Source organism: Anabrus simplex, chromosome 1 (assembly GCF_040414725.1).
Source record: "Anabrus simplex isolate iqAnaSimp1 chromosome 1, ASM4041472v1, whole genome shotgun sequence".
Lineage (NCBI taxonomy): Eukaryota > Metazoa > Arthropoda > Insecta > Orthoptera > Tettigoniidae > Anabrus > Anabrus simplex.
Window position 1 is genome coordinate 892,940,614 of NC_090265.1, and position 25,599 is coordinate 892,966,212.

Consider the following 25,599-nt stretch of genomic DNA (forward strand, 5'->3'; position numbering starts at 1 on the left):
AGTAGACCTCGTTCTCCGTTTTATGAGGGATAGTGGCCTGTTTTATAGTGTTTAAAAGTGAAGTCTCTATTTGTTTTTATTTTTACTTTTATCGTAAACTACTCTTTTATTCTATTGACTATGTGTTTATCTATCTTTCTGTATTTTAAATTTGAATGAAATATGTGATTTTACATCTATGTCAGTGCCTTATTCAATTTTATTACATTTTACTCTTTTTAATTTTAGAGGAATATAAATATAAATATTTAAGCTGGGTTGAGCATGTTGATTACATTGCCAAACAGATAGCTCCAGTATCTGGGCTTTTGAGAAGATTAAGATATATTGTCCGTACGAAAGTTCTACTTACAGTATATTTATTACTCACTCATCCACAGTCACTTACAATACCTAAACGTAATTTGGTCTCGTTGCAGAAAGGCAGTCCTTCATAAACTTATGGTGATACAAAATAGAGCAATCAAAAATATCTATAATCCTTTTGACACACCAACTAGAGTTCTATACGCTAATAGAAAAATTATGCACTTATCTATGTGCACTGCTTTTAGATCTTCAATATTAATTCACAAAAATTAAACTAAACAGTGTCCTGCACGATAGTAACTACACCCTGAACTCAGACATTCATATTTATAACACACGACAAACAGGTGACATAGCACTCTTTCAAATACACTCATTTAAGTATGGCAAATGTAGCTTTAAGTTTTCAGCCATTGAATCATATAATCATCTTCCAAGAGATTTAAAATCAGTTTTCAATCTGTCATCTTTCAAAATTAAATTAAATTAAAGAAAGTGCTATGGAGTCAGTACCTAAGTAATTAGATGACTTTCTTGATAAGATTTTGTGTAATGGTAACGTAAAGGAAATATTTAGAGTAACGTTCATTATAACAAATTTATATATTTATTTGCAGCCAATGTATATGTATCATATTAATTTTAGACGCTAAACAAATTGTATTGTACAATTCCAGTATATGAGCCTTTGGTTCTTTGGAATTAATTAATAAATATAGTATAATAAAGCATTGCGAGTTATATCCGCTGATTATTTTAAATTCATAAGAATTTTCCTCAACATTATCATTATTCTAATCTGAGTCAGTGTGTTAATTATAACTTTTAATCCGTTTCATATAGCCTCCATGGCTGAGGCGGCAGTACGCCGGCGTCTCATTGCTGGATACCGTGGTTCAAATACCAGTCACTCCATTTGAGAATTGTGCTGGACAAAGCGGAGGCGGGACAGGCTTTCCTCCGGGTATTCCTGTTTTTCTTGCATCTTTCATTCAAGAAACACTCGCCATTAACGTTTCATTTCACCTGTCAGTCATTTATCATTGCCCCGGAGGAGTGCGACGGGCTTCGGCAGATGGCACATTTCCTATCCTCTCCGCTACGTGGGGACTTCATTCATTCCATTCCTGACCCGGTCGAATGACTGTAAAAAAAGCTGTGGATTTTCATTTCAATCCATTTCGTCTAATCTCGTACCATCAGGGGGCAGTGATTTATATGTTAGCGCTCTTGAAACAAGTATCATCATCAAACTATGGAGTGAGTTGGCAAAAGAATGCGGAACGGTTATGTCAACTTTTTTATTCTTACTATTTAGGGGACCTCTATCATTACAAGCAGGTGATTTATAGGAAGTACCTCGTTTTTCATGGAAAGTTCGACAGTAATTTTTAAACTGTAAACACATTTTGTATGGGAGACCGAGCTAAAGTCAAAATGAGGTACTCCATAACCTCTTATTTTAAATTATTCCAAAGTACGCTATAAAATTACGAAATGAAGCATTTGTAACTTCATTCTTCAATCTGTTGCCGCAGTATAAAAGCACTTAAATATCAGGCGAGGCATTTTAGACTTTTTATTACGCATTCAATACACCAAATTATTGTAAGATACACTCGCAAGCAAAACTCTTTAAAACCATATCTGAATTTATTCCGCACTTCAAAAGCGTAGGTTAGAACTGCGGTGATCCTCCTTGACGGGATAGCTCTTGGAAGCACATCTTCGTAGTCTAAGTGTTCAGCCCATCTATATCTGTAATCACATTAGGCAAAATATATAAACAGCCTTAACTATCAGTTCCGCTGTTTTGTATTTTTGACTACAACTGAGAGCTGCCAGCAGCGTGTGCGCGGGACTGCTGCAGGGTGAAAGCTCCATGGCTAGCATCCTGTCTATTGTCAGCAGCGAGGTGCTAGGGCAAGCATCCTGGCTATTGTCAGCAGAGAGGTGCTAGGGCGAGCATCCATGTGGCAGCAGCGAAGCTGCAGCATAAACGTACCCTAAGGCCTTCCTCTTAAGTGGTCTTCCTGTATGTGATTGTCTTTGTTTGTGTTTGTTTGTGTTCGGGAAAGTCTAGAAATACGGATGGAATGACGTTCGGAAGTAGGATTTTTAGTGCTGTCCTCACACTGTAATCTGAGTCCTTAAAATACCTACACTAGGTATCCACAGAGATCCAAATCTATTTCCCTGGCGATAAATTGCCAAACACCATTTATTTTTAAGTTCCTCGTTTTTCAGAAATGTGTGAAATGAAATACCACACCCTTTTGAGGTCTTTGATTTACAATAAGGAACACTACACTAAACCAAGTTTGTAAAGATTATCCGATGCTGACATTACGTAAAACGGTCATTAATTTCAGTCACTAAATTATAATCACCCGCACTAGCTCAAAAAAGCTCATAAAATACCAAGATATATCTTGACGCGCTTGTGAATGTTTGAATGAGTACCTCGCCCGCGCAATTTTATGACTAAGAAGCGCGCAAGTAGCTGCAAAATGATGCATTTCACGAGCCTGAGTGGGAACCAGTTTCACTACCACCGAGGTCTTATATTTCCCAGCCTTGTATTCTTGTATAATAGCGTAAGCAACAGGCTGGATAGGACTGCTAATAATTGCCAAACTACTCCAGAAATGACAGAACGTGCATTACAGAAGTGTTGGTTGTTGATCACTTTCGTGGGGTTAGAATGCGGAACGAACAGCCACATCAGTCAAGAGGGCGGTGCAAGGTGGAATCTGTAAGTTATCGCGTGTGGCCGGGATTTAATTGTTATTTCATGAAATACTGGCTTTCTTGCTTTTTACATCTTTTTTATTTACCTATAATAGTTGATACATAAAATTATTCCAACTGTTTAAAACAGTTGAACACCCAATTCGATAGAAAAAAACACAAACAGAAACCACCTTTACATCTCCTTATTGCCTAATGTGCATGAATTATTTGAAGTCTTACAGAATATCACAATAATGCCCTTCTGCAGTTGACAAGAATTATCAAATAACAAACGAATTAATCACACAAACGTATATCACACTTGTATACAGTCCATCTTACAGTACACTACTTAGCTGCTCTACATATTCTCCCAACCATATCTTCCTTTTCGGACACTGAATGCACATTAAAACATAGTCACTTATCTCGGACATTCTTTCGAGTTCACTGTAAGGCTCAGAAGGTTTCAGCACCCAGTCGACATAACAACCTAACAGTAACACGACAGCACTGTTCAGTTGCGGTGGTTGTAAACTAAGACAGGGCGGTTCACCCATTCAGGTGCGATGTAAGTGTTCGGACGTCCGATGATAAACTTCAGCATCTGTTTAAATGTATTCCATGTCGGTCGAATCTGCGCACAAGTTGTGAGTCGGTGTTGGATTGTATATTAATGTTGACAGCAGTTACACAAATTCGTCTCCATCATATGAATGTGATGAAGCCTGCTGTTTGTCGGTATAATGTCATGGATTACTGTATACCAACTTTCTTTTACTGCGTCTGGAAGTATGCGATGGGAGATATTCCTCCATACTCGATTCAAGTTGATTATCATAGCTGCTTTCGTTATGTCAGGGGCTAAATACTGTTGAGACAGTATACAGCTATAAAACTTTTTCGTTGAGACATCTGGAGATGTGACGGCGTTCTTTGGCAGATAACTTAACTCGACTCTCAGATATCTTGCGCGAGGTGCATGATGATGGATATCATAATAAGCTGGTGGGTTAATGCATTGTTGCAGACTGCACCATCTCGTGAGGAAATTATTCGATTTATGATCCCCTGCTTTGTGAAACAGCTTTAAGTTTCTTGTTAGAAACAATGTTTTAGCTTTCTCTTTGACGTCGATTAGTCCAAGCCCACCCTGGGATTTAGGTAATGTGAGTGTACTTCTGGCAAGTCGTATTAATGATCCTTGCCAAATGGACCAACCAACAACCGATGTTATGCGTTTACCAATCATCCTCGGCATGGGGAGAATTTGGCTCAGATACGATATTTTGCTTAAGCAGTACATATTCACATACATTATTCTTTGTTGCAAGAGGAAGGACCTATACTGAACCTGTTGCAATATGCCCCTTACTGAATCAAAGCATCGGACCAGTGTTTTTATCATCTTGGGCTCACGGTTAAAGCAGGTTAATGTTACACACTCTGGAAGCGCCCAGTGGACACGGCCCATTTTCCCAATCCACATAGCCTTTGACTTTTTTGGGTTCAGCTGAGCCCCGGAATATCGCCCGTAATCCTCGATTACCTTGAACAAATGCTGACATCAATGGTTTGATCTAATATTAGAGTAACGTCATCTGCGAATGTGGCAATTTCTAAATTACTATGACAGAAAGTTTGCTGTAGATTGCTAAGAAGGGGTTCTAGGGAGAGAACAGAGATCAACATAGACAACGGACACCCTTGTCGTACTCCTCTGTGGATGTGGATTGGCCTTGTTAAATAACCATCTATGTTAATCTATGAAGAACCTCCATTAAGAATTTTACCCATGAGAGTTGTGAATCGAGTGTCAAAGCCAAGGGCATTTAGTGTTACATGGTTTACCCTGTCTAAGGCGTAGTCAAAATCTAGTGATATTAGCAGTTTCTTTTTATTGCTGACCAATGACTCGCATATAATATTCCGAATTACACATAGAGAATTTATGAATTTATTACACATCTTCCTGGTATCGCACCAGACTGGTGTTCGGATGTGGCGTCCTCCCTAAACGCAGTTAGTCTCTTTTTCACACATTTAGTTAATAGCTTATAGTCAAAATTTAAGAGCGTTGTGGGCCGAAAGTCAGATAACTTGGTTGGATTTGTCATCTTGGGAAGAAGGACCACAAGGCCTTCTTTCATCTTGTCGATGTTGCTTTCTGGAATACAGGCATCATTCATTGCTGTAAAAATTTCATCTCTAATGATGGACCAATATATCATGTAAAAAACTCTTCCTACATCATCGGAACCAGGAGATTTGTTCGGTGCGCTTTGTAGTATTGCCTGCTGGATTTCTACTAAGGTGATGTCTTGGGTCAAACTTCCTTGTTCCTTATGCTGAATTCTTCCTCTTATACCATCAAAGAATGGGTGTTGGTGAGTTATGTAGTTGGGCGACACTTCTGGATACAATGACAGGAAAAAGCTCCCTGCCATTCCTTTTATTATTTCGGGCCATTCCTTATTTGTCCATTAGTTGTTTCGACGTCATGAATGTATTTTTGACGTCCTTTCCTGCAATTTCTTACAACGTGGTAACTGGAAGGAGACCCATTGCCAAGAATTTCATGATCTTGCGCTTGAATTTTCAAACCTTCCATTTCTCCCCGCTGTATCGTTAGTAGCTGTTCTCTTGGTTTCTTTATTCTTCGATATGCATCAGGGTTGGTAGGATCCTCCTTATAAAGCTCTCTTAAGCATTTATAGTAGAAATCTGTCGTTTGGTTTAACTGACTTTTCCTCCCTGCACTGTATGTCATCAATAGCCAGATCGTACGAGGTTTAGGGGATAACAACCACCAATCAAGAATATCTCTATATCTGGTTATGTATGTTTTTCATTTTTGCCATTAAGAGAAAAATCTTTCTTTTAAGTCCATATTCTTCAAATAGATCCATTTAACCTCCAAGTTCCTCGTCCAAGTCTGTGTCCCCACTCAGGTTGTCGGTTCTTACAGATAAACGCACAATGATTTGAAAATTCCACTGGGCAGACATCTGTTTCCCTCACTTGGTCTTTCAGTCCCCCACTGACATCTAGTCGAGAAGCGCCACCTTAGTAATAATACGTATATCCGGCTGACCTCTGTTGCTTCACTTCCCATGTGTATTTTAGGCGTAGCCCATTTATTAAATCTGATAGCGCGGGACATCCCTGGAACTGTCCTGTTTGATCTTTGGGTGATAACACTGCGTTAAAATCACCTCCAAGGATCAGGGTATTGTCTCTATGTCTGTAATTAATTGGAAGGATGTCTGTGGTATAGAACAGCCATCATTGCGTCGTTGCTTGTGAGCTTATGGGACATAGATGTTTACAATTAGTAAGTCCCGAATATGTATGCTGATTCCTCAAGACTTGGCAGGAGTGCTATGTCCGAGTATGGCATATTGTCTTTAATGTATATGGCTGTATCGCGTTTGTGCTCGTTAAGCTTAATAATTTTATAGTATCCAGGAGTGGGAGCAAGGTCTTCGGTTACTACTTCTTGCAACATAACTATATCCACGTCCTGGTCACGAATAATCTTTTTAAGAAGCGACTGTTTACTTGCAGTTTGAATACAATTTATACTTAGTATCCACAATGTGTATGGTTACTGCATACTCGTGAAAATATGCATGGTTCTTCTCCTAATAAATTCAACGGGGATTGGGAGAGGGACTCTACCGTCTATCGCCTACTCTACTCCCCTGTAGCCACGGGTCTCTGCTGTTGTATGGCTTCTGTGTTTCCTCGTCGAGGGTCCATGTTTTTTTACATTTGTTTTGCTTTTCGAAATTGCAACTTCTTGGGTTGGTGTTTCATTTGTCTTCAAGCTTTCTTGATTCCCTGACCTCGTCTCTTGGTGAATGAGGGGAGGGTACATGCTGATGAAAGAGCGGAAAAATGAAAGTGGTGAAAGAGGGAATGGTACATGCAGTTGAAGAAACTGAAACAGTGAAATCAGCACGAGTACACATGGCTAAAGGGATATTATAGGACATTCAAACTACACATTCAGGAATGCATGCTAATATTTCAGGATGAACCAAGTCTCGGCTCTTCTACCTCGGACAACCGAAGTTGGAAGAGGGAGACACCAAGTCGATAATTTACCAGTACACTAAATAAGCAGTTTAAAATTGATTATATTGAGTAGAAGGAAACACACGAAAAATTATTAATCTCTGAAATATCATTTCTGTATGGGCTAATAGTAACGAAGTTTTGTAACCATGTATGTACATAACGCAACTTTTGACACACAGATATGAAACAACAATTATAATTTTAGTATTAGGTTCCGCTTTTATATTTGTTCAGTTTTGTTCCTTTGTTCCTTACGTATTGTATATTTTCTAATTAGTAGTATTTTAGTCCATTGATATGTAAGCTGTACTGTATCCCTTCTAATTAGGTTGTTTGTCGTTTGTCTGCCGGTTTGATTTTTTGTTAGTTTGTTTTCGTTGGTGACGTTGAGCTGGAAGAGGGTGAGATAGGCCTGACCTATCTCAAGCCAAAGTGTTGATTCAGTACGTCTGCACGTGTAAAGTAGTGAATAGTATTGGGTTAGAGGAAGTAAGCTGTCAGTGAGACAGCGAAAGATGAGCCGAGTTATGGGGTCCGTCTTGGCAGAAGAATACAGGCGTGGCAGACTACATGTAGAGCTTGCAATCCGCACACATGTGGGCTGTTACAAGAAGAAGGGGTGAGGAAATAACATTGATAGCTTAAGGGGTCTATAAGGTATCGGTTTCCGAGCCTCGTGAGACATGTCTGGTCGTTGACATCACAGGGAATGGTGGTAGCAGTTCCTCCCCAGGGGTGATGTCGCGGACAGACAGATTTAGGAAAGAGGTAGTATAGATTTAATGTAGTTAAGTAGTTAGACTTGTTAGATGTAGAGGTAGCGTGTTGCATGTGGAGCTGGCAGGCCGCCCATATGCAGGATGCTACATAGTAGATTTAGATGTAGTTAAGTAGTAATTAATGCTTAGCTAATAAATATTCTGTAAGTGTTTATTTTTGAATTGCATAATTTTAACATTGTAGCTGGGCGAAAGCCTGTTATGTTCAATAAATGTGTGTATGTCATATTTCCTAGGTTGTAATTGCCAGATATATTACGGTTTTAGTAGGAATGTAGCTTATTACTTAACTATAATATAGTCCCTTGTTATTTCTGTAAAATATAAAACTGTGACACTAAAATGTTGGTGCAACACCCAGCTTCAGATACCGCCAGCCGCCACTGCTTTTCATCACTGCGATGATAAGGCATGGTAAATACACGCTACCTTTTAACAAAGATGTAGAGAGAATAAAAAGGAAGTGCAGGTTGGAAAGAAATTGACATAGAATTGGTTGTGGAAGTAAGACGAAATTGAAGGCACTTTCTAAAAATTTTAATCTAGCAAAGAAGTTACCTAACAAGGGAGTTAGTACAACTTGCGATCGCAATTGGAAAAACTTTCTGGTTTGCATTTACGTGTTTTACATGTACATTACAAATATGCGCACAATTTGTGCCATCGGCAATTACACTGCACTTTACAATCATGCGCATCTTCAGGCACCGAGTTCAAAATATGGGTTGTTGGTAGCTCTTGGCAAAAGATTACGAGGATGAGCATGCCCATAGAGTATAAAGTGCCGAAAAGAGAGTTGCTTATCACAGTAGGAACACTTCATGAATGCTTGCAATAAGCAGTCTTCCGAGTCACACTGCTTTTCAAAAGTACGTTCGGGTTGAGATTGAAACCTCTCTGGTCTGAAGTCATCATATCGAGCTACAATGCAGGAGTACCGAACAAAGTCAGCGAAGACTGGAGAACAGAATTGATTGTGTAGAATGCACATCAGCAACGAAATGGAATCCCTCGACGATGGTATGAACTGATAGTCGTTAAGGATAATGTGATCTTCAATCCGCTTCAGCACCGCCTTGAACTGTCGGAAGAAAAGCATATCAAGTTCCTGAATGTAAGGTGTGCACTCAGGAGGGATGGTCTTGGCTGTATACACTATATTTTGAGGTCGGATAACATCGATATGCATTCTGTCGCGATATCTCCCGAGGGAATCAACCAGAAGAAGTGATTCGTGTGCTGCATATGGGAAGTAGAAAGAATTGCGTCATGATTTGTTTCGTGATTAGGCCGAACTTTGAAGCAACTTGAACCAGATTTTGAGGTTTCAGCGTGTATTGCGCTACTCGCACTCCAAACTGACCATTAGGTTCCTTGTAATTAACCAGCAACGTGGAAAACACGTATCCACTTGCCGAAGCAACGGGTTGTATGGTGTAAGAATGATTTGTTGCGCGATCACTCCGCGCGGAACTTCTTACCGACTTCTCTCCCTTGTTATGCAGAGTTCACGATGAGTGAAGTTCTTTTCGTATATCACTTTGATCGGTATTATAAATCTGTATACGTTCCATGGTATTCATTAAGGACATAGCCTCTTTGCGAAACTCGTCACATTGTTCCTTCACGTCACCATCTGTATTCCAGGCTTTAATGGTTACACATTTTGTTATTGCCCTGAACCAAGATGGTGTCTCTGTTTAAATCGTACAACCCATCCATGGATAGATCCAGTGAATCGAGTCAGCCCTATTTCTCGAGCCTTCCCGAGGTTCTGGATCGTCCATAATGATTTCACAATCAGATACGTCTTCCTCTACGTATTCATATTCTTCAATATAGTCTATTGTATTTTCTTGATGTATATTATTACTATTGTTTGCCACTGTTTCGTCTATCACGTTGATTATGAATGCAGCTTCATTTCTCTCACTTACCGCAATTTCTCTGGATCTGTTTGTGTTTGTAATGGCTAACAATTATACACACTGTATCGGCAGGATTCATTATCACACGATTACGGTGACAGTAACTCGCTACGAAATTGGAAACATCACAAACAGAAGGAACTTTATGAACGTTCGAAGCAGATGCAACACAGACGGAGGTTCCTATTATACTAGCTTCCTTGCTCTTAAGCGGAATGTCTGTCTGGTTCCCCTAGGTGTTGCATCGGCAAGTGTGTCGGGTGACCTTGAACACAGCGCGTTGCATGTCGACCGCAGCATACACGTAAAATAACTAAAGTAGCTAGAGAAAACGTTTGCGGTGTCTAAAGTTACTAAAGCCACGATAGACTAAAGGCCGTGACACTGAAACTTGGAAACACTGTACTGCTATTCCTTGGAGTCTTACTTGTAGCATATGGGAAGTTAACCTTCAATTATATTTTCTCAAAACGTTGCTGGAAGATCAGTTTTCATTGGATACATATAAAACTAGGTGAAAATTGAAATAAATACGTCAATAGAAATATGAGAATAAATAAACATATGGCTACAACTAGAAAAAACAATACAGTCCTATGTCTATCAAAATACATTTCTAACATTAGGAATCAACTTACAACATAATCAGTCCTATGTCCATCAAAATACATTTCTAACATTAGGAATCAACTTACAACATAATCAGTCCTATGTCCATCAAAATACAGTTCTAACATTAGGAATCAACTTACAACATAATCACTCCAGGGTCATCAGTTTTCTTTTCTGGCCAGAACTCTTAACCATGGCATCAGCATCATTAACATGTTTTGTGTAGTTGTTGATCAAAATATTTGCAAAATATGGCAAAGATAGGCAGAGAAGTTCATATAGAGGTTTTTCACAATATGAGCAGCACTCCCTTGTATCACTTACACTTTTCCTAGCAAGCTGAATCAATACACATTTCATTTTATTACTCTGAAGGAATGCTACTTCATATTCCTCAGAGATTAAAATCTGCATGATCTTATATACACTTGTACACAAATTTTAAGGGCAATCCTGATGGGACCGATAACCCACCTCTGTTTAAGCCATAAAACATGTCATTTTCCACTGTTTCATTTGATATGTTCGAGATACAGTACCTGCAATTAAGTTTACAGCCAAAGTCTACTTCTATTTCATTTACTTTAACTAGCACACTGGAAAATTCACTGCATATATCTGTTTCGTCAGGTATGTTCAATGAATCGGAATCTAATTCAAACATGTCCTTGCTTAAGTATATTTATTTATATTTTGCGGACCTTAATCCTAGCAAACACTGCACTCTTATCTTCTTCTCAGCTTCAAAAATTGTAAAACAGATACATTATAATTGGCACCACACAACTGTCTATAAGAACTAAATCTCTTCTCAAATTTATCGGTTTGAAACTTTTCTGGCAACACATACTCGACTTCAGGTAGATCTAAACAAAAGTTTATCATCTCAATCATGGCACTTGTTGTTTGTATGAGAGCCCTGAAATTGTCTACTGAAAGGCGACCGTATTGCAATGTCATATTAAACCATGTCCTCAACCAATTCACAAATTCATCAAGAAACTGTTATCTGATATCATCTCCACTTCTCTCTTTCTGCTTCCAATTGACTTTCTCTCAATGTTTATAACTGTCCACCATCGATTAATCAAGTTAATAAAACGTTCTACTTCATAATAGCCCCTTGTAGACACTGCTGTAATTGTCTCGTTACAAAAAATATTACAAGCAAGGGCCACGTTCTGCCTGTCTATGACTGATGGAAACACTGACTTGTAATTGAGTCTAGAGGCTCACTTCAATAACTTGTTGGACTCTACTTGTACAATTCCCTCAACACTGAAAACTGGGCTTTGAAAACTGAACAACCGTGACCAACGACAGGATCAATTTTGGGATAAAAGAAGGTTTTAGCTTCATCACACAGATTTAACCAATTATTTCTGATAGATTTAAGGAGATGAACAGTATCAAATAGAAAGTAAATATAAGTTTCACACTTTGAGTTGGCATCTTATAACTTAAGCTTCCACCTAGAACAGAAACCATGTTGCGATTTATCCGATTATCAGAAATAATGCTAAGCTCAGTAAAACTGCAATTTTGTACAGTACTTATAGCTTTTTGTCAAGATAGCTAAGTCATCACCTGTTAATTTTTTTACTGGCACTAGTGCAACTACAGCAGAAACACTCCCATAAACAGAACTTATCAAAAAGGCCTGAATGGTTCTAGCTAACTTTCCTGTTTGATTCTAAGCGTAGCCATGCACAACACCTGACTTATACTGGCAATATGTGTTCACATACATTTCCTCCAAAAGGAGATTTACATATCGCGGTCTGACAGAAAGACTACCTGCTATACTCTTAAGAATTTATTATCTTGATCAGGTGACACATGCAATGCATTGCCTATGTGTTTGAGATGTATAGAATGAGGAAGGAATATAAACGTTTTGACTGCGAATAGCAGCGTAACAAGAAGAAGATACATAGTAAATTAGAAATAAAAACTGAAAAAGAAGGCAGGAATATAACTTCTTGGACACACACAAGAGTTGAAACTGATGGTATAAAAACACTGCTTGTTTCGAGTCTGGAAATTCTTCATCCGAGTGAGATTCATTGAAAGTCTCAAGATCTGACACCTGCCCTTTGATATGGTTAATCATTTTCTTGTAATGCACCTGAGGTTTCAACTCATGATTTGCTTGGCATAAGTTAAACAATAATTGTTCAAAATGTCCCTGAGTTGCGACTACTTCTGTAACTTTCCCTTTAATAAGGGATCATCCTTACCTACATTTTTCCCTTTCACAAACACTGATAGCTGCAACAACCCTGACAATTTTATTGCTACCTCAACTTTTCGTACCTCATTGATTGACAGAGTGTAAAATACAAATTCATTTTAACTATTTTCTGTCAACCATCTGTTTTCTAAACAGTCAGCAAGGAGGGTTTTACAATAATTTAAGGCTACAAAATCTACAATTTTGTCTTCTTTAACAAGTTTTTGAAATTTCTCCTCCTCTCTTTTCTGAATTTCTTTACGCTTGTCATCTGGAGCTTAATTGTGGATTGACTGGGTTTGGTTAAACAATAGGGAATGTTTGGGAAAATCCTAGGGAGAGCACCAGACTTTAATGTAGACCTATCTTTTTTCTTGTTTTCCTTTCACCATTGTGATGAATGTATCAAATATTTCCACATCTTCAGGAGTAAAGGGTTTCGCACTGACTATACCAGATTAAGTAGGGTTCCAGTTGTCTCTGTGGATACATTTCAACCACGAAGCTTTCACTGCATCATCCTTAGGAAATCTGAACACTGAAATGTATTCTTCTTTATTAGAATCATATTTGCTGAAGCACGAAGGAACACAGCAATGCCTTGGCATCTGAAATTAAGCCTAGCTTTAGTTGTGGTTGTCATAGTTGTGCAACGTAAAATAAAATAACACAATCATGCTGCTCTTTTAAACTTCTCAATTTAAAAAAAACACAGAATGGCTTTAAAAACGATTTGGATTGTCACTCTCATACATACTGCAACATGAGAACGCTCACCTTTGCCGTAAATTAATGCCGTTCCAGGGTACCAAATAGCGTGTAGGTTAATTTTTTAAACTATAACATATAAAATATCTTCAGTATACTCTGAATTTTAAACAATGCCATCAAGTTAATTCACGCACAACACAAAATATAATGGTACACCACGTTAGACTTGTTTACAAATTACGAACACTCCAAGCGACGTTGTCAGATCTCCAATGTCACGGCCTTAGTAAAGTGCGGCCATGCACGATATCATGTTAGATATGGTCTACTTTGAGTGGAATAGCGAATCTTCGTAACTTACGGTGTAATAGGCGATGGCACTTAAGGTATACAGTGTTGTAATGAATGAAGCGGAATGCGCACATTTGTGCATATTTAAATAGTCAGTTCTCTTTGCTGTACTCTATGATATATTTCACTCTTTTTGCACAACTGTGTAGATGGTATCTTCTTCATGTTTTATTGCAAAGTTCCCTTTTACACTTATCACCTGGTGTATGGAATGACTTGATCACGCATATTTTATGATGGAGACCATTGATGACGTAACGAGTCACCTAGAGTCACGAGGGGATTGAGTACACTTGTGCTTTGCTTGTGTTTTGCTTGACCGGAATGAAAGCCTGCCTTATTCTGTCTGTGATGTCTCTTGCTGCTTTCTCAATCGTATTCTGTTATACTTTTTGTATTAGTTGTAGTGTTTCATCAGTTGATGGAAGTTTCTTTTGGTTCAATTTCCTTGAAAAATTTCGGTCTTTTGTGCGACATGGGGAGTCCGACGTTTGACAGTGTAAATGTTATGATTACTGGAAGGTGTTTCCTCAATGGATAATTCTCAATCTTGCATGAGTATTCGTGTATGTTCTTGTTCATGAATATGAAATAAATCGTACTGGTGCCATTGTAGCAGAAATAAGTTGGTTGTGTTTTTGTATTCACCAAGGAGAAGCCTTCTTCATCGAGGAACGAAAACACCATATCACTTTTCCTGTTTTGAATATCAATTCTACAGTTAAGATCTCCCGCTATTATAACTGGATCGTTAATTTGTCTTACTTATGGCCTTACTTAGTACCTCTATTACTCCTTCCGGTGTGCATTCTGGTTGCATGCATATTCCAATTATTGTTAAGTTTTTAGTATTGGTGATCAATGTATTTTCCCCTCTGAATAAAATGTATATTGGTGCCAGTTGTGGTTTGGACATACATATGATACCGCCACTGGATCAACCTCGTTGACCCTGTTGTGCCAAGTTGTGCGTGCTGTAATATCCATTTGTATGAATATGTTCTGTGATATGTTCTGTGAGTAAAGTGTCTGTTAATAGCATAATATCCTCTTTCAGTATATTTTCTGTCTTGAAGATTATAGCACTCTTCAATCCTTCGATGTTCCACAGAAGCAGTGATATAGTCTCCCTGTTAGTAGTTTCCTGTTTCTTCATTGTTTCGGTCTTCCTGTCAGCGATGAAACTTGATTCCAGTCTTTCTTTGACTTCGAAAAATAATTTGTCTTATTGTTATCCACATTGGCCAAAATTCTGGTTTATTTACTAATTGGAGATTGTCGATTGGTATGCCAATTTTATAGGATTTGTTGTACCCTTTTGTTTCGAGTTGTTCACACAATTTTTTCTCTTGCACACCATTGTCCTTCGATATTCAAGTAGATCTTCATTTTTCATCGATGGGTGAACCTTACCTACATACAGCCATCCCATCCTCTCTGCAGCCTTCAGTTTTTTTTCCGAGATCCTCTTATTTCTGAATTACGACGTCGCCTCTCTATTTCCGTCCGCAATGACTGGTCTCCTTCCTCCAATTCCCTTGTATCTCCCTCCTGAAAGCTGGGTTGACAGTCAATCGTTGTTTCCTTTATGCCATTTCCTTTTTTTCGTGATCTATCTGGGTCTGAGATTAATGAATGGGTCTGAGGTTAATGAATGGTGATATATTTGCATTTCGGTATCTTGGGATGTGTTTTTGCGCTCTATTTGTGGTTTTGATGCTTTGTTCTTTCCCTGTTTGAAGACGGTTGGTCGTTGTAGATGTTTTTCCATTTTCCTTTTGTAGAGATGTCGCAATTTGCTCTCTAATTCTCTCTTGTAGTTTAATTTCCATATCTGCAAGCATTTCTTTAATTTTATCTACTATTCCTTCCATTGGATTTTCTTGCCCTCTTAATATTGTTAATAAATGCGGTTTGCATTCGTTTCAGAGCCATAAAACTCTGCAATTTTTTCTCTTTATACATTTCAATTCTACTTTCATTAGACCACTGCAATCGATGTGCTGTCATCTATTACATCCATCACATTCGATTGCGAGCTCGTCATTACGTACTATTTTCTTACATAGTGCTGTAATCAGCACCTCAAACATATTCATACAAACCACAAATCACCTGCAATTGCGATCGCAAGTTGTGCTAAATCCCTTGTAACTTTTTCTCCACAGAAGCCATAATCAGGACGAATAGAAATGCATAGTGTGACGACTTCTACTGATTGATATGTTCCTACACTACGCGGCGCAGGTGTAGATAGAAGGTGATCAACTGTCTCCGATCATATGATTCTAAATGAGATCTGTTGTGACTTAATTCCGAATTTATCGTTTAAATAAATTATTTAAAGCCGTATGTTAATTATTGTGATGTTTCAGGACTGTGTATTCTGTTTACTGACCGATCACTGTGTTTATGTGCGGTCTGTGTTTCTTTCAAATTAAGATATAATTTCCTTGTTTTGAAAGTATTAAGTGAAAAATGCGTAGGAAATATTTTTTATTTAGAAATGATTTAATGAAATTACTTCTAAAGTTGGTTCGTCAGTATCTTAACGAATATCTGAAATGTGTATGTGTCTATAGAGCTAAGTGATCTTGCATTAATTAACCCCAAAATCCAACTCGGTTTCAATAATCAGTTATAACCAACGAGCTAGAATAACATAGAGAGGCGGAAGCGCTGCCTGGGTGAACCTAATAGAACGAACGTCCGCCATGTTTCCTGTTGTTACACAAGCAAGGGGGCATGGCCTTTAAATGACGAAAAGTGTAGAAAATGCGCATTTTAGAATCGCTGGGGGAGAATTAAAGTCCGTTGCCGAAAGCTTGAAGAATGAAAGCGAATGCCGCCACTTCATCATATTGCGGCACGAGGCCAACATCACGATCAGTTGATTGTAGGGTAGTTCGAAATCATCTCACAGTGACATACGAATAGGCCTCGAAATCGGAACAAGAGCGTTACCCTGCTTTGCTGTTGTGGTTAAGCGTAAATTAGAATAAAAACGATGGACATAAATATTTATGACAGGAAACCTTATAATCATAGGGACCTATAATAGATTACAACCTCCTTCTGTTAATATTTTTAAAATTATTGCATCCTCATGAGTACTGTGTTCCTTTCTTAATCTGTTTACCCTCCCTGGTTGGTTTTTCCCACGGACTCAGCGACGGATCCCACCTCTACCACCTCAAGGACAGTGTTCTGGAGCGTGAGACATTGGGTCGGGGGACACAACTGTGAGGGAGGGCTGCACCTGCTATGCTGAACAGGGGCCTTGTGGGGGGAGAAGGAAGCGGCCGTGGCCTTAAGTTAGGTACCATCCCGGCATTTGCCTGGAGGAGAAGTGGGAAACCACGGAAAATCACTTCGAGGATGGCTGAGGTGGGAGTCGAACCCACTTCTATTCAGTTGACCTCCCCATTCTGATAGAATCGCGTTACAGCCCTCGTGCCCCTTTTCAAATTTCGTGGCGGAGCTGGGAATCGAACCCGGGCTTCCAGGGGTGGCAGCTGCTCACGCTAACCAGTGCCACAGAGGCGGCCCATGAATACTTTACCACAATAATCGTTTAGTGTAATTATTTATTATAATATAGGGGGGATGTCATGTTTCTCCCATTACCATATCATACTGGGATTACTAGCTTGAAAGTTGTCCATTATGAAGTGTGGCATAGTTTTAAAAACCAAGGCAACAGACATCTACAATAAAGGCCAAAAATAGCAGTAAAGTGCTGTATTTATCATAGTTGGTGTACGTTTGAACGAAATAACTGATTTTTGAGGTTACGTTTTCTTGGTGGTGGGCGTTCCATTTCCTTTATTTATAAATGTGAATGAAAATTAAATAGGGCTGGAAATGTACAGAGCATAAGCAACTGAATTGAGTGGGATACCATTTATCTCTTTTCGCCCTCACGACGCATTGTTCAGTTAATTCCTTGTTCTTTAAACGAAATCTGAAACAAAATTCGACAAATAATTACCGTGGCTATCCGTACTTTCGCTAAGTAAACAATGAAATGGATTTAATTACAAACAGAAATTACAAAAACGAATCTTGGCTATAATTCAGTAATACTTACTTAAAGTACGATATATCCTTGGTTTCATTACTACGATTAGTACAACCATACGCTGAGCTTACGGCTGGCATTCTTGAAAGCGAGAATCTATCTTTTCACTTCTTAAAACTTAGGGAATTAAATTGGCATGCACGATCTCCCTGTCACCTCAACGTATGCTCTCGCGCCAATTCGCTTTGTTTTGACAACCGTTAACATGGCTGCCCCTTATCAACGTGCTTCAAGCAGGGAGCGCTGATGTCAGGCATACAGCCCCTCTATGTTATTCTAGCTCGTTGGTTATAACCTTAAAAACCCATATTCAAATGTTATAGTGTACATGCTACGTAGATTAATATAAACATATAACTCTGCAGGCACCCACATGATTGTTACGTACCGGTATGGCATACACATTTAATTCCTATTTAACTACGGTACTTAAAAAAATATATTAACATGCTTAGCTTAATGAATCATGCCAGCACTTCACCCCATCAGTCAGTTAACTGGACACCTTTGACATTTTCCGGGTATGTTTTGCGATCGTACGAGCTTGCATTTCTTTCCTTACTTCCTTTATTCGGAAATAAAATCGGCATCGTATTGTAATGGAAAATTAATTTTGGTGCCAAGTCCTGAGCAATGTTCAGTACAGCACCCAGTCCATGAGAAACAGTATTTGGACGTAAATTATCCAGGCCTTCTTGAAATATTTCTCCCCATAATGCTTCCTGTATACTAATATTTCTCACAACTTCCTCTACACGAGAAAACATAAATAATTCATTCGATGAGTAAATGGGATAGTTGGGTGAGTTACGATATTCTGGTAGACTTGTTAGGGCTGAAAACGGACTGCCTTTTGCCTCCTCTGTATTAAATAAAATGGCCTATGGCTTTTAATGCCTGGAATGCCCGAGGACAAGAAGTTGGCTCGCCAGATGCAGGTATTTTGATGAGGATGAAAAGACGACGTATACACCCAGCCCCCGTGCCAGCGAAATTAATCAACTCTGGTTAATTCTCGGCCGGGAATCGTACCCAGGACTCGTGAGACCAAAGGCCAGGACGCTAACCATTATTCATGGAGCCGGACTCCTCTGTATTGTTTTTAAAGGAGCCATTACATGCTGTAAAATCTGTCACTTTGCTTGCATGTTTAACAATATACCCACAGAAATTATGAATAAAATTCATTTTTTAAGTGGTGAAATGAACTATTTGTTCATCTTCCCACCTTGATAATAGTGGCAAATCAAAGGTAAATTTGCTGTTATTTTTTTCCTGATCTGTACTTATGAGTTTTGCATTCTCTTTGACAACAGCTTTTGCCGTGGATCTAATCTGACTGAAAAATTATGTTTAAGATTACTATCTCTTAAATGCAGACCTTGACGTGCGATAGCCATCTATCACTTTGAGAATAGAGTGGGATCTTTTGGGTGTGAACAAAATGCCGTTTTTTTATTCGAATGTGTATCGTAACCCGACTTGCAACCCGAGACATAGCAAGTTGTATGTAAATTCACATGCGTTAATAAATTGTTGCATATGCCAAAGTATACGTCCTACTTCTCAAATGGTTAATCTTTTTCACGTTTCAGTTCACGAAAAGTTAACACCAGATATTTTGCCCGTACAAATCACTACCGCAAAAAGACCACAAACATTTTACACATTTCCACATTAAGCCGACAAAAAGCGCGCGTACTTGGACTTTTATCGACGGCAGTGCTGCAGGAGGCGGGGAACATGTACACTGTGTAATTCGGAGGGGTTTATCACACTATTGATTTCTGTTCGTCCTGGCCATGATCAAGAGGAGTTGGACCGGACCGAACAACGACTTAAGGAGTCCAATAAACAGAATGGCAATTCACGGTTTCCACCATAAATTATGCACACGAAAAGATTTCTATGAGCCCTGTATAGACTGTGTGTGCGTCTGAAAACGGACTGCCTTTTGCCTCCTCTGTATTAAATAAAATGGCTTATGGCTTTTAGTGCCGGAATGCCCGAGGACAAGAAGTTGGCTCGCCAGACTTAAGGAGTCCAATAAACAGAATGGCAATTCATGGTTTCCACCATAAATTATGCACACGAAAAGATTTCCATGAGCCCTGTATAGACTGTGTGTGCGTTCTGTGCGGTAGTTAGTGTGCGTAAAAAAAAAAAAAAGTGAATTCATTGTAGTCAACGAGTTAGAAAGTCCTCTTTCTAGCTCGTTGATTGTAGTTCATGGTTCATAGCATGGAAGAAACTTAGCTCAGTTGTGCGCTGTCCTGTAAATAATTTTATAAAGAGCGCAGGTGGTATCTAGTTGGCCGTTCTCAGAGCAAAATTAAAGTTGTATAGATGGCGCAAGTATCGAGTCGTGGTTCAGTTTAGCCAATTATATAGTTAAAATACTTCTTATTAATATTTCTTAGATGAATTAATTCACGTTTTCTTGCTAATTGTATAAAACATATTAGTTTAGATCGATCCAAGATATAAAATTGAGACATAGCAGTGATTCTTATTAAGATTTTATATCTCTTATTTGAGGTGCTGAAGTTTGTAGTGTACTTTGGCCCTTCCTTCGAGTTAGACTGCAAAGGGACGAAGCAAGGGTGATTTTTAGGAAGAGAAACCATGCAAACGAACGTTTTGAGCCGCTTAAGTTCATCACTGAAGGTTGAAATGTCAATTGTATTTTTAAAATTCGTACAGCTTGAAAACTTGTGTCTTTTATTTTTAATTGTGAACCTAATCCTTTGGAAAATTAAGTTAACCTAATAGTGTTTCTAAATCTGTAACTGTGTGGTCGAACTACTACTCTTTCGACGATTATACAACTGTTAGAAGTATATTGGTAGGATTATAGTATTCATTGTTTGAAATTGATAACATAACCTCTTTCAGTCATCATGTATCCAGAGGTCTCACTTACCCCCTGCTGTAGCGGTCTTACACAAAAGACTATACTCCAGTGGACAGGAGGCTGATTTGGTTGTGATAGGTTCTGGGCCTGGTGGTTATGTTGCTGCCATCAAAGCCGCACAGCTAGGAATGAATGCAAGTTGACACTTTTTAAGTCTCTTATTTCTTTCATTATAAAGATTATTATACTTTTAGATTACATCTTCAATCAGTGGTACTTGATAACTGCTATTAAAGCGGTGTTAAATTTTTTTCAGACTGTGTGCATTGAGAAGGAGGCAACTTTAGGTGGTACCTGTCTGAATGTAGGTTGCATTCCTTCGAAGGCTTTACTGAATAATTCCCATTACTATCACATGGCACATTCTGGGGATCTTGCTAAAAGGGGCATTGAAGGTAAGATTGAAATCCATTGGCTCTGAACTATTGCTTCTTGCTATAAACAATCAAATGGCAGAATTTTACTATCTGTTACAGTACTCGATGTCAGTAATAATACAATGATGCAAATCTTATGTAGAATTTCTTTTAGAGGAGAGATGTGTTCATTCCGATAGCCAGGGACCCATCTAGATGCCCACAGAAGTACATTAACTTTTATAACCTAACTAATGTAGCACACACAATTCTCTATTACCATAAGTAAGAAACTTCATATTTGATCCATATTGACATAGTATTCAGGAGAATAAGAGAGGAATTATCCACCTTTCAATACAACTTGAAATGGAATAACTAAAATTACACCATTTCATATGTTTGGGTCCAGTTTTGACTCTTGCATAGTGCTATTATGCACAGTAGGTTCTCAGCCATGGTGCAACATATGGTAAACTCAAACCACAAATTTTCGGATATTGAACAGGACTTGAATATCATAAAATGTAACTGTGGAAATGGTTAAGTATGGCGGAGCAAAGACCTTGAAATGGTTGAGAGCTCTGCTCCAGTTAGCCTGGAAAGTGAATTAAAGCATGATATTATTGTACCCATACACAAGAAGGAAAGTACAACTAAATGCCAAAACTATCGCGCAGTATGCCCCTCTGTAGCATTTAAATTGTACCCAAGGATTGTTAAAAAGTGTCTTTGACAGTAAGTTGAATAAGAATACTGTAAGGGCTAGAGGAAGAACAAGCTGCTTTTAGGACTGGGCCACAAATTGAAGACCATATTAGCTGCAATTTAACGTTGACTGAGAACTTGAACAGCGAAGGAAAGGAGGTGTACTTAGCGTACTTAGATCTAGCTACAGCATTTGCTTCTGTGCCTCAGCAAGATGTAGAGAAAGCCTTTCGGTACCTTCAAGCTCCAGATAAAATTAATAAAGTAATTTACAGCATGTATATGGAAGTTGTTTGGAATGGTCAGGATTAGTGGACAGAAGACCTTCAGCATGGAAAAGGTCATGAAACTAGGAGACACTTAAGTCCTCTGCTATTCATCATTTTCATGGACCATGTTATAAAGCAGTGTAAAAGAAGAAAGAAAGAAATTGAAAGTGGGCTACTGGCAGTTACGGCCTGTGTACCTGAAAAGCTTTTTTCTACGTAGATGATGAAATTGTCATAATTAACAACAATCTCAAGATCCACAGGAGGCAGTAATAGAGTGGGCAGGTACACTTGTAGAACATGGTATGTAGCTTAATACCTCCAAGAGCAAAGTGATGAAGGATGATGGCAAGGAAAAAAGAAATCAACATCAACTGAAAGGTAAAGCAATTCAGTTCTTACAGCTATCTGGGCACAGTAATTACTGAAGATGCTAAGATCAAAAATTACATCAATAAGAGAGTTCAGAAAGTCAATATCATCTAGTACCAACTGAGTCAGAGCTTAGTCAGTAAGAAATAAGTGTCACAGAAGACTAGTCTACAGATCTATAAGACTATGTCTGCCTGCTTTATTGTATGACTCAGAGACTTGGACTAAAGGAAAGAAGCATGACAGCAGAGTAACAAGCTGAGAAATCAAATACGTACTTCAAGTTGTCAGCAAAACTAGGAGAGATTAAAGAACAAAGTTGTAAGAGAAAAAAAGTTTGAGGTGGCATTCGTAGTGGATGATATTGACAAGAAGTCACTCAAATGGTTTAGTCACTGGCTGCGTATGGATTCAGAGAGGAAATCTAACCAAATGTTCAAGGCTAGAGGTGAGGAAACCGGAAGGAAAGGATGTCCATGGATGGATTGGGATCAGATCAATGAAGTACCGGGGAAACGAAGTAAGGCAACTAGCACGGACAGAACAGAGTACCGTGTATGTCCCTGAAGGTGTGTCTACGACGTCATACCATCCTGATGCACGGCGACCCTCAATATTATTAATAATATTTTCATAATTATTATCATTATTATTATGGTAAGTGTTCCAGCCTGAATTATTATGACAAGTATACTGCCCTGTGATATTATCATTACGTGATTATTAGTTAACAATCATTTAGAAATTATCATATGATTATTAGTTCACGAACCTTTAGAAATATCCTTGTGTGATTATTCATGATCATTTAGAAATTATTATTATGTGATTATTAGTTCATGGTCATTGGGAAATCATTATTATTGACCCCATTTAATTCCTCTTTAATTGGTAATGAATAACATTCCAACAGGTTATCACTTAGCGGACAGTTAACCTGTGTAATCATTCAGTTCGTAACACTTTGAATAATCATACATGCAGCCTACCTTTATTGTTTGCACCGTAATGGGGTGCGATCCATGGACCCTCCGAAATTCAGTCTTAATTCACGTGTCCCATGGGCCATTAATTTCATCTTCCTGCCACCCAGACACCTATTACTATTTCCTTTATTTACCTCGCAGATTCCTTGTTTCTCTCATAGTTTCTTTATTAATCTCATAGCTTCTTTATTAATATCTCATCGTAGCTCCTTTATAAATATTCTTGCTACGGGAATCAGTCTTCCCTCTTAAACCAAAGCAGTATTTCTTCAGTTACCGGTACTATTCATGTGTTTCAAGACTGACTACATGCTCTCAACGACACAGTATGATCTATATATTTTATCAGCTGCATGTTATTCAATTGACCCCGTAACACTTGACTTGTTTTTCCCGAGGTTAATCTACATGACTGATCTTACGTGTCTTTATATTCCCACAAAACTTTAACGATGATGAATATGTGATTATTATCTCATGGTCCTGAACCAAAATTTAAACAAATTTAAATCACATTTAAAATGTATTGCATCCAGTGACCACTTCATGACTCATTTTTATTATAAATTTTTGCCCCCACACAATTAGGAACCTGGGGTTAGGAATTGAGCATAGCCCTAGTGATTAAGTGCTAAAAATCCAATCTTCAGTGCTGTTAACATTTAGGTGCCACATTTAATTCCTGATAGTTGACACTAATTGACAAAATTCCAGCAAAATCTCTGCATCTCAGTTACATTATTAATAGAAACAACCTTCCTCATGTCCAACACATATTTAAATTCACTGGCAATTTCATACCTTTAAACTTATCGTAACAGCATGGCTTATTTCTAAATAAAACCCTGACCAAAGTGATCGTGCAAATATGCAACTCTACAATCAGCACACAGCTGAGTCTGAATCTACCCTTTTAAATAGCGTTCATGATGCCCCAAGACACAACAAATAAACAAACTAAGGAACCCAAATTAAATTATATAATAAAACAATACTTAATGATTCAACCCATTATTTACATTTAAGTATGTCCCTCTGTCTTATTTAACCCTAAATCATGGAATCGGGGAGCAGCCCATGTGCTACAATCAAATGACCATTATTAATAAATTTGTCCCCACTGTTAACTCAATAGAAAGTCTACAAAATTTTCATATGTGGGTAGTCATCGTAATTCTTCACTGTGCTAGATGGACGAGGGACCAATCCATCATGTAGCCAGCCATGGCACTGTTATCCATAACATGTTGATGAATTAATCCAAGACACACATTTGCTGCACACATTTTAACCTAACACAGCATAATTACAAATTATTAAATATCTTCCAACATTACGATGCCTAACACAACTAACTCATTCACTATGTACTGTTTGTTCCTTTCCAAACTAGGAACCAGTGATAATTTACATTGGATTACTGCAGTATATGGTGTGACACACACTCATGACTTGAACACGGCACTGCTGAGAATGTTAGTGTTTCCGCCGGCTAGTGTCCATCCCGCTGACCAGGAATTCCTCTCCAGATGATTGGGCCTCATTTTCTCTAAGTACTATGGTTAGATCACAGTCACTGAGATTGTAACTCAGAGGTGCTCACGCTGGGCATTTCGTCCCGCAGGCACACAGCACTGTAAATGGGCGGGCAGGCTGGTGATTAGCGTATGCTATTCAGACACAGTGACGTGGTTACGTCACAGGCCATGAAGGTTGGACGAAGTTCTCTCAGTCACTCTTGATCACTGCGGCGATCTCCGAGTTTGAAATGAAGGCAGAAAATAATTAAAGAAGAAGGGCTGAAATCCATGTAATTTTCAATTTACGTCATAAGAAATAAGTTATGTTCATTGCAGTATTTTTGTTTTGACTGGATACAGTAAAGAGTTAGGCAAACAATCTCAAATATTTATGTACTGTACGTAATGAATTAGAATTTTTACTATTATATTTTTAGAGGTGCTTTAGAAACATAATATAATATGGAGTTAAGGTGGATAAGTTGTGGCTTGTGGTTGCTAGGGTATAAATTATCTGATAAACTCACCAACAGTCATGCTTACTGGGAATAGCATCAGTTAGGTTATTTATTTGAAGGTATACTACAGTGAAACATCGTTAGTGCGTTCCTCATTAACACGTTTTTCCTCCTTAGTAGGCTACGTTGTAAATTC

The 25,599-nt window shown here is 38.4% G+C and overlaps 1 protein-coding gene across 1 annotated transcript in view; it reads left to right on the forward strand.

The window, feature by feature from the left end:
- Positions 1-20,176: 20,176 nt before the first annotated feature.
- LOC136857712 (dihydrolipoyl dehydrogenase, mitochondrial) overlaps positions 20,177-25,599 on the forward strand; it is a 132,937-nt gene continuing 127,514 nt past the window's right edge. The window contains exons 1-3 of the mRNA XM_067136584.2: positions 20,177-20,487; positions 20,716-20,868; positions 20,991-21,129. Coding sequence (XP_066992685.1) covers positions 20,446-20,487; positions 20,716-20,868; positions 20,991-21,129 — 334 coding nt within the window. The 5' untranslated portion in view covers positions 20,177-20,445. The remainder of the gene's footprint in view (positions 20,488-20,715; positions 20,869-20,990; positions 21,130-25,599) is intronic.